Source organism: Pseudoliparis swirei, chromosome 1, assembly GCF_029220125.1.
Source record: "Pseudoliparis swirei isolate HS2019 ecotype Mariana Trench chromosome 1, NWPU_hadal_v1, whole genome shotgun sequence".
In the NCBI taxonomy this organism is placed as follows: Eukaryota; Metazoa; Chordata; class Actinopteri; order Perciformes; family Liparidae; genus Pseudoliparis; species Pseudoliparis swirei.
The window spans coordinates 22,285,813-22,295,645 of record NC_079388.1 but is presented as its reverse complement, the minus strand read 5'-3'; the positions used below and the strand labels follow the sequence as shown (position 1 = coordinate 22,295,645).

Sequence of the window (9,833 nt, the reverse complement as noted above, 5' to 3'; positions counted from 1 at the left end):
GGTGACATCGGTCTCGTTGGTGACATCGGTCTCGTTGGTGACATCGGTCTCGTTGGTGACATCGGTGTCTCGTTGGTGACATCGCGGTCTCGTTGGTGACATCGGTCTCGTTGGTGACATCGGTCTCGGTGACGACATCGGTCTCGTTGGTGACATCGCGTCTTGGTGACATCGGTCTCGTTGGTGACATCGGTCTCGTTGGTGACATCGCGGTCTCGTTGGTGACATCGGTCTCGTTGGTGACATCGGTCTCGTTGGTGACATCGGTCTCGTTGGTGACATCGGTGTCTCGTTGGTGACATCGCGGTCTCGTTGGTGACATCGGTGTCTCGTTGGTGACATCGCGGTCTCGTTGGTGACATCGGTCTCGTTGGTGACATCGGTCTCGTTGGTGACATCGGTCTCGTTGGTGACATCGGTCTCGTTGGTGACATCGGTCTCGTTGGTGACATCGGTCTCGTTGGTGACATCGCGGTCTCGTTGGTGACATCGGTCTCGTTGGTGACATCGGTCTCGTTGGTGACATCGCGGTCTCGTTGGTGACATCGCGGTCTCGTTGGTGACATCGGTCTCGTTGGTGACATCGGTCTCGTTGGTGACATCGGTGTCTCGTTGGTGACATCGCGGTCTCGTTGGTGACATCGGTGTCTCGTTGGTGACATCGGTCTCGTTGGTGACATCGGTCTCGTTGGTGACATCGCGGTCTCGTTGGTGACATCGCGGTCTCGTTGGTGACATCGGTCTCGTTGGTGACATCGCGGTCTCGTTGGTGACATCGGTCTCGTTGGTGACATCGGTCTCGTTGGTGACATCGGTCTCGTTGGTGACATCGGTCTCGTTGGTGACATCGGTGTCTCGTTGGTGACATCGGTCTCGTTGGTGACATCGCGGTCTCGTTGGTGACATCGGTCTCGTTGGTGACATCGGTCTCGTTGGTGACATCGCGGTCTCGTTGGTGACATCGCGGTCTCGTTGGTGACATCGGTCTCGTTGGTGACATCGGTCTCGTTGGTGACATCGCGGTCTCGTTGGTGACATCGCGGTCTCGTTGGTGACATCGCGGTCTCGTTGGTGACATCGCGGTCTCGTTGGTGACATCGGTCTCGTTGGTGACATCGGTCTCGTTGGTGACATCGCGGTCTCGTTGGTGACATCGCGATCTCGTTGGTGACATCGCGGTCTCGTTGGTGACATCGGTCTCGTTGGTGACATCGCGGTCTCGTTGGTGACATCGCGGTCTCGTTGGTGACATCGGTCTCGTTGGTGACATCGGTCTCGTTGGTGACATCGCGGTCTCGTTGGTGACATCGGTCTCGTTGGTGACATCGGTCTCGTTGGTGACATCGGTCTCGTTGGTGACATCGGTCTCGTTGGTGACATCGGTCTCGTTGGTGACATCGGTCTCGTTGGTGACATCGGTCTCGTTGGTGACATCGCGGTCTCGTTGGTGACATCGCGGTCTCGTTGGTGACATCGCGGTCTCGTTGGTGACATCGGTCTCGTTGGTGACATCGCGGTCTCGTTGGTGACATCGCGGTCTCGTTGGTCAGGTGGAGCTGCAGCTGCTGGCTCAGAGAGGAGAGCTGCTGATGCCTTCAGGTCCTGGTTTCTGCAGCGTCTTCAGAGCCTCCAACCTGCAGGGGGCGCTGCAGCTGCTGGAGGAGCTGAGGCTGACCCCCATCAGCTCCCAGCAGCAGGCCCACCCTCCGGACTCCAGGGGCCACAGTGAGTCCACCTGGAGCCGCCAGCCCACTCAGTCCACACAGAGCCACATGGCCTCAGAGTCCACTGTGTGTGTGTGTGTGTGTGTGTGTGTGTGTGTGTGTGTGTAGTGAGGTGTTTCCCCGTCCTCCAGGCTGAACTCTCCTGGCTCTTCTCCACCCGGCCGGTCTTCCTCTACCCAGAACTGCTGCCCTCTGCCAGCCTGGACCCCGACCTGTACTGCCCCCGCAGGACGGCTGCCTTCACTGCAGCTGAGGACTGGTACACACACACACACAGACACAAATGCTCACACACACACACAGATACTCTCACACACACAGATACTCTCTCTCTCTCACACACACACACACACATGCTCACACACACACACAGATACTCTCACACACACAGATACTCTCTCTCTCTCTCTCATACACACACACACACACAGATCAGTGGCGGCTGGTGACATTTTTTTGGGGGGGTCGCAGTTGGGCGACGTGGTTTAAATATCACTCAACAATGAGAAGAAGAGAGGTTTTGAGTAGAATATTGTAAAAAACAAAGCTTTATTTCAAGAACACAGCGTGCTCAACACTGTCCAACAACAACTATCAACACACTGTGACTTTGGGCATGAGAGGTTCAGAGCAGCTTTAAGGAACATTGGGTTGGGTTTTAGAGGTTTACAGAATAAAAGAGTTTCACCCTCACATGAAAGAGGTTCAGAGCAGATGTAACTGATGTGGAACGGGCATGGAAGAAGTCGGCTCAGATGGTGGATTTTCCCAGCACTTATTTATTCTGCAGAAGACAACAGAACACACACATTTGCCTTCTGATTTGTCTCTGCACTTCCACTTCCCTCAGCAATAAAAAAACATTGTCCATGGAAGACAGGACCACATTAAATCTAAATAATAACTATTCTCATCAAAAACCATGACATGTAACATACAAGGGGAAACCAGAGACCCCTAATGGACAAAATAAATAACTACATGAGCTAGAAAGTGGCTCAATGAAACCCCCACCAAACGTATATTTTGACAGTCTAAATGACACGACAGCTGGACGCCGGGATCGTATTAACATTCCATTACTGTATGTAACATAAACGGTTAATTTTTATTAAAGAATATAGCCAAAATAGTGCAAAATCGTTTTTCACTGAACTCACCCTCGGCAATATAAAACCATTGTGACGGAAAGACGGACTCAGGAGCAGGAAGTGCAACAGATGGAAAGCAATTTCCGCAGGAAACAGATTTGTAAAAATAACGCTAAATAAAAATAGCTCATTAAAATAAAATTCACAAACACTCAATAATATCGTTGAACAACAAACAAAAATAAAATACAATACATTGAAAACAAGAAATGACGGAGTGCATTTCTAACTGTGACAGAGTAGACCCACTATATGTAGACCCATTATTTGTAAATAGCGTGTACTTGTTGCCCTTGCACATTCCTGCTGAGCATGCCACTTTCATTTCACTGCACACCCTGTGTGTGTATGTGACAAATAAAACATCTTGAATCTTGAATCTTGAATCTTGAAAAGTAGCCTCCTCTCTTCAAAGTGGTCAAACTTCTCAATAACTCTGGTTAAAGTCAATCATGTCTGTAACCAGCCTGTTTCCATTATTCTGAGGGAATGTGTCTGTTTTTCAGAACTTCTTCGTTGTGTTTTCGATGCCAGTTCGGTCTGCAAACAGGGTTAGCTTCATGCTGTTAGCGAGTTAGCTCCATGTTCTTAGCTAGATGCTGCAGCAAGATTCGTGCTTTCCACTTGTCTGAAGCTCTGTAGATCCCTCACCCCGTTGTAGTCCAGAGAGTTTCCGTCCCAGGACTTTGGAAAACAGAGAGGGGAAACAAAAAACGAATTACTCATGGAGCATTCAGCTAACCAGCTCCGGTTAGCATATAGGCTTGAGGAGCACCTCCGGGTGTCGCGTCCTCCAGCGGTCAGCGCTTTGCTGCACAATTTTAATCCGGATGTTCGGGTCCCAACTCTTTCAGCCTCTTCTTGTCAATATCTGACCGTCGATTGAAAGGTGTTTGGTGTAGAGATACCAGAGTTTTCAGTCGCGACGCCATACTAACATAAAGCTTCTGCTAGCTATGTTGCTCGCGTACCTCCGTGGAGCTCTGGGCAGCAGGGTTGCCAGGTCTGTGTGACACAACCAGCCCAAAAACCAGCCCAATATCAGAACTCAAAATATGCCCGTGCCAAACCATATACACTGCTTTTAAAGTCCAACAGCATTGCTATCATTGCCAAATGTATTGTAATATCTACAAAGTAACAACATATGTTTAGTTTGCCAGCATTAAAAGCAGTTTTCCCTAAACAGTTATTTCCCCTATGTCCTAAAATGGCCTTGTGTAATTAGATACAGTATATTATCATAAATAAAATGTGTACGTGCTGATCTGGAGTCAGTTTGGTAGGATTTGGGTATGAATAAATTATTTCATTTAAAATATGGATTTTTATTTAAAGATATTCATGTAATTTGCATGCAAAATAGGTCTACCCGAACCAAGGACAAAAAATTCAACCCGCGCAACACTTCAAAAGTGGCCCGATTCCGCAGGAAAACCGCGGACCTGGCAACACTGCTCTATGGCCTGAGGGAACATACGGGTCTCTGATCTGCCGAATAATCCAATCGCGTGCGCACATTTGTGCGCCCCAAGATTCCCGGTTTCATCCGCCAATGTGAAGCCGGTCATTGCCAAAACGTTGTATCGATGCCGCACACACACGTTAGACCAGCGCCTCGGAAAAGGGGAGGGGCTTCTCTCCGTGATAATGGCGATATATTATATTTTTTCACATTAACTTAAGTGGTTGTTGACAGGCTTACGGTCTCCCACACACATTTAGCGCGTCAACACGGTATATTTACTATTTAAATGATTTGGCATATAATGTTTTTTGACAGATTTTATTTTTTTTCCTTCTTCTTTTTTTTTCATCTCCAAATTGTAAGAGGGGCGGCGCCCTAGCGCCCCCTATGGACGAACCGCCACTGACACAGATACTCACACACACACAGATGCTCTCACACACACAGATACTCTCTCTCTCTCTCACACACACATGCTCACACACACACAGATACTCTCTCTCTCACACACACACAGATACTCTCTCTCTCTCACACACACACACACACACACATACATGCTCACACACACACACACACAGATACTCACACACACAGATACTCTCTCTCTCTCTCACACACACACACACACACACATGCTCACACACACACAGATACTCTCTCTCTCACACACACACACACACATGCTCACACACACACAGATACTCTCTCTCTCACACACACACAGATACTCTCTCTCTCACACACACACAGATACTCTCTCTCTCACACACACACACACACACACACACACACAGATACTCTCACACACACAGATACTCACACATGCTCACACACACACACACAGATACTCACACACACACAGATTCTCTCACACACACACACAGATACTCACACACACAGATACTCTCACACACACAAATGCTCACACACACACACAGATACTCACACACACAGATACTCACACACACATATTCTCTCTCTCTCACACACACACACACACACATGCTCACACACACAGATACTCTCTCTCACACACACACATGCTCACACACACACACACACAGATACTCTCTCTCTCACACACACACATGCTCTCACACACACAGATACTCTCACACACACAGATACTCACACAAACACAGATACTCTCTCACACACACACACAGATACTCACACACACACAGATTCTCTCTCACACACACACACAGATACTCACACACACATGCTCACACACACACAGATACTCTCTCTCTCACATACACACACATGCTCACACACACACACAGATACTCTCTCTCTCACACACACACACATGCTCACACACACACACAGATACTCTCACACACACAGATACTCTCACACACACAGATACTCACACAAACACAGATACTCTCTCACACACACACACAGATACTCTCACACACACAGATACTCACACACACAGATACTCTCACACACACAAATGCTCACACACACACACAGATTCTCTCTCACACACAGATACTCACACACACACATATTCTCTCTCTCACACACACACACACACAAGCACCCACACACACAGATACTCTCTCTCTCACACACACACACATGCTCACACACACAGATACTCTCACACACACAAATGCTCACACACACACACAGATTCTCTCTCACACACAGATACTCACACACACACATATTCTCTCTCTCTCACACACACACACACACAAGCACCCACACACACAGATACTCTCTCTCTCACACACACACACATGCTCACACACACACACAGATACTCTCACACACACAGATACTCTCACACACACAGTGGGTGACAGCAGTGTGCGTGTGCAGCCTCCTGGTTCTTGGCCTCAGGAACATGGAGGGGTCATGTGACCCCACCAAGCTGGTGTCTCAGTTCCTGCTGAGGAAGACTCTGGTCCAGGTCCGCCGGAGGATCCTGCAGTGCTGCAGACCTGGGTCACCTGACAACATCGTCAAGGTAACGCTCACTCAGCTGCTGGTCTGTGGTCTCTCCTGGTCTGTGGTGGTCTCTCCTGGTCTGTGGTGGTCTCTCCTGGTCTGTGGTGGTCTCTCCTGGTCTCTCCTGGTCTGTGGTGGTCTCTGTGACCTGGTGTCCTCTGCAGGCCTTCAGGTACCAGCGAGTGGTGTGGCCCATGCAGGTGTCGTGCCGGCAGGTGTCCCCGGCGGAGCGGCGCCCCCCAGTGGAGCGAGAGGAGGAGGCCATGCCGCTGTGGCTGCTCGTGCGTCACTTACTGTTACCTTTCACATTAAAAGCCTGGTTGTGTTTGTTGTTTATTAAATGAATGAGACGCCCCACAGAGGAGCCTTCCTGCCATCTCCACCAGCATCCAGGACCACGTCTGCAAGGCCCCGCCCCCCCCTCACCTGAGCCTCCTCCGCTCCTCCTCACACACCTACAGCTTCCCCCCCGGGACCCGGTACCCCCCACGCCTCCCCCCACACCTCCACTTCAGACGCCTTGGTTTTGTGGTGCAGCGCCTTCCCCGGGCTCCCCCTGACTCCTCCCCCCTGACCCGGGCTCCCCCTGACTCCTCCCCTCACCCGGCTCCCCTGACTCCTCCCCTGCCCGGCTCCTGACTCCTCCCCTGCCCGGGCTCCCTGACTCCTCCCCTCACCCGGCTCCCCTGACTCCTCCCCTGCCTCGGCTCCCCAGACTCCTCCCCTGCCTCGGCCCCTGACTCCTCCCCCTGCCCCGGGCTCCCCCTGACTCCTCCCCCCTGCCCCAGGCTCCCCCTGACTCCTCACCTCCCCGAGTCCTGCGCCTCCTCCTGAGCAGGACCGCCACCCCTGCTGACATCACCCCAGCCTCAGCCGTCTCCATGACTATCAGAGAGCGAATCAGACGCCACCATCGGACGCTCACCGCGCTGAGGAGGAAGTCAGAAGAAAGGAACGGAGGAGGAGCGAAGAGGATCCACAAAGAGGCTGTAACTCCTCCTGAAGGCCACACCCACTTTCAGATGGAGGTGCAGGAGGGCGATGATGTCATCAGGACTGGTGAGGAGGAGGAAGAGGAGGAGAGCGAGGTCCTCCTGCCGCTCTCTGAATCTTCACCGAGCTCAACGGGAAGTGATGTCGGCATCAACCCAGAGGAGGCGGAGCCAGAGAGGAAACAGGAAGTGACATCGACGGCGTCCACCACAGAAAACGATGATGAAGAGGCTCCACATCGGACTGAGGATGAAGAGGCGTTCGCTGAAGATTACCTGCTCAGAGTGAGACACGCTGTGTGTTGACTTCCTGTGTGTGTTGACTTCCTGTGTGTGTTGACTTCCTGTGTGTGTTGACTTCCTGTGTGTGTTGACTTCCTGTGTGTGTTGACTTCCTGTGTGTGTTGACTTCCTGTGTGTGTTGACTTCCTGTGTGTGTTGACTTCCTGTGTGTGTGTTGACTTCCTGTGTGTTGACTTCCTGTGTGTTGACTTCCTGTGTGTGTGTGTTGACTTCCTGTGTGTGTGTTGACTTCCTGTGTGTGTGTTGACTTCCTGTGTGTGTGTGTGTTGACTTCCTGTGTGTGTGTTGACTTCCTGTGTGTGTGTGTTGACTTCCTGTGTGTGTGTTGACTTCCTGTGTGTGTGTTGACTTCCTGTGTGTGTGTGTGTTGACTTCCTGTGTGTGTGTCACTTCCTGTGCAGATGTGTGACGCGGTGCAGGTGTGTCCGGGGATCCTGGAGCAGCTGCTGCAGGTGTTGGACCGGTGCTCCTCCTCCTCCTCCTCCTCCTCCTCCTCCGCTGAGCGTCTGTTCGGCGCTCTGAGTCGTGTTCTGCGTCCGTGGCCTCAGCTGCTCAGAGACTTCGCCGCCTTCCTGAACAGACGACAGGCTCGCCACTGTGGACTGGTGGGTGACATCACCGTGACATCACCATCATCGAGACATCACCGTGACATCACCATCACCGAGACATCACCGTGACATCATTATGACATCACCGAGACATCACCGTGACATCACTGACATCATTATGACATCACCGTGACATCACTGACATCACCGTGACATCACCGTGACATCACTATGACATCACCGTGACATCACCATGACATCACCGTGACATCACCATCATCGAGACATCACCGTGACATCACCATCACCGAGACATCACCGTGACATCACTGACATCATTATGACATCACCGAGACATCACCGTGACATCATTATGACATCACCGTGACATCACTATGACATCACTGTTCTCTGTTCCTCAGCTCACTGAGCAGCGGTTGTTCGAACGCAGCCGGCGGTTTCTGCGGCGACTGGGGAGGAGCCTGGGAGAAGACACCTCCCTTTTCCAGCAGGTGGTGTCAGTGCTGCAGGGAAGCCCCGCCCCCCCAGCTGAGAACCTGGTGAAGGTGATGATGATGGTGGTGGTGTTGATGGTGGTGTTGATGATGATGGTGGTGATGAAGATGGTGATGAAGATGGTGATGAACCTTCTCACTGAACTCTTCCTCAGGTCTCGTCTCTCCTCATTCTCCACTCCGACCTGCACAAGGAATTCTGGGACTTTTTCCAGCAGCTTCACGACTCAGAAACGGACTTCACGACCCAGAATGCATCTCTCTGCGCCCGAATCAGGCAGCAGGCGGCGGAGGGGGCGGAGTCAGAGCCACCGGTCGGCGCCAGAAACATCTCGATGACGTCGACGGGAGAGAAAGTGGTCGTTTGGACCCGGTGAGAACCCATAATCAAACCAATATGAGTTATTGATCAACAGAGGGATGACATCATTCTATTACGGGTAGCATCTTTAGCTTAGCATCTCTGTGTGCTTGACCTTCTGGCAGCGAGGCGGACCGCTCCATCCTGACGGCCTGTCAGCAGAGAGGAGCCAATCGGAAAACCTTCAGGCAGGTCTCCGCCCACTTGGGAAACAAGACCGCCCAACAGGTGAGAGGGGGCGGGGCTTCAGCGTGCAGGTGCTTCTCCTGTAGACCGTCTGACGCTGAATGAAACTTGAATCTTCCAGGTGAGCCTTCGTTTCTCCGACCTGATGAAGCTGTTCCACAAGTCCACTTCCTGTTCCTCAGAGGGACGGCCAATCGGCAGCCAGGAAGCAGCTCTGGACTGAAGGCAGGACCAATCACAGTGGAGCGCTCACTGGGCGGTCCAGGTGGTCCTGCTAGAACCAGTTCACCGTCTTTATTTTATTTGTAATTACTCTCCCATGATGCACCAGTGATGAACGGCCTGAACACTCCCATGATGCACCAGTAATGAACGTAATGGAGGTTGTGCCGGTTTTAAAGATTAATTCATATTGAATGCTTCAATAAAACATTGTTCCATGTTCCATGTGATTTATTCATAAGATGAATCAAGAAACAAAGCAGTCTCAGTAGAGTCTCAGTAGAGCCTCAGTCTCAGTCGAGTCAGTAGAGCCTCAGTAGAGTCAGTAGAGCCTCAGTAGAGCCTCAGTCTCAGTCGAGTCTCAGAGCCTCAGTCTCAGTAGAGCCTCAGTC

At 51.3% G+C, this 9,833-nt stretch overlaps 2 protein-coding genes across 2 annotated transcripts in view; both read left to right on the top strand.

The window, feature by feature from the left end:
* The window catches only part of LOC130198589 (GON-4-like protein), an 18,619-nt gene extending 11,568 nt beyond the window's left edge, over positions 1 to 7,051 (top strand). The window contains exons 16-21 of the mRNA XM_056421814.1: positions 1,551 to 1,725; positions 1,833 to 1,983; positions 6,183 to 6,330; positions 6,476 to 6,592; positions 6,672 to 6,913; positions 7,027 to 7,051. Coding sequence (XP_056277789.1) covers positions 1,551 to 1,725; positions 1,833 to 1,983; positions 6,183 to 6,330; positions 6,476 to 6,592; positions 6,672 to 6,913; positions 7,027 to 7,051 — 858 coding nt within the window. The remainder of the gene's footprint in view (positions 1 to 1,550; positions 1,726 to 1,832; positions 1,984 to 6,182; positions 6,331 to 6,475; positions 6,593 to 6,671; positions 6,914 to 7,026) is intronic.
* An 11-nt stretch (positions 7,052 to 7,062) lies between these two features.
* On the top strand, positions 7,063 to 9,661 carry LOC130189833 (GON-4-like protein). Its single transcript, XM_056408830.1, has 6 exons — positions 7,063 to 7,588; positions 8,008 to 8,211; positions 8,580 to 8,723; positions 8,828 to 9,045; positions 9,159 to 9,261; positions 9,341 to 9,661. The coding sequence occupies exons 1-6, from the start codon at positions 7,193 to 7,195 to the stop codon at positions 9,440 to 9,442; spliced, it is 1,167 nt and encodes a 388-aa protein (XP_056264805.1). The 5' UTR covers positions 7,063 to 7,192; the 3' UTR covers positions 9,443 to 9,661.
* Positions 9,662 to 9,833: the final 172 nt, after the last annotated feature.

What these genes read in the sequence shown, in the direction of transcription:
- LOC130189833 (XM_056408830.1), top strand. Translation starts at nt 7,193, where the DNA reads ATGACTATCAGAGAGCGAATCAGACGCCACCATCGGACGCTCACCGCG. An exon ending in CAGCTGAGAACCTGGTGAAG is followed by an intron (nt 8,724 to 8,827) that starts GTGATGATGATG and finishes ACTCTTCCTCAG; the next exon opens with GTCTCGTCTCTCCTCATTCT. An exon ending in GAAACAAGACCGCCCAACAG is followed by an intron (nt 9,262 to 9,340) that starts GTGAGAGGGGGC and finishes TGAATCTTCCAG; the next exon opens with GTGAGCCTTCGTTTCTCCGA.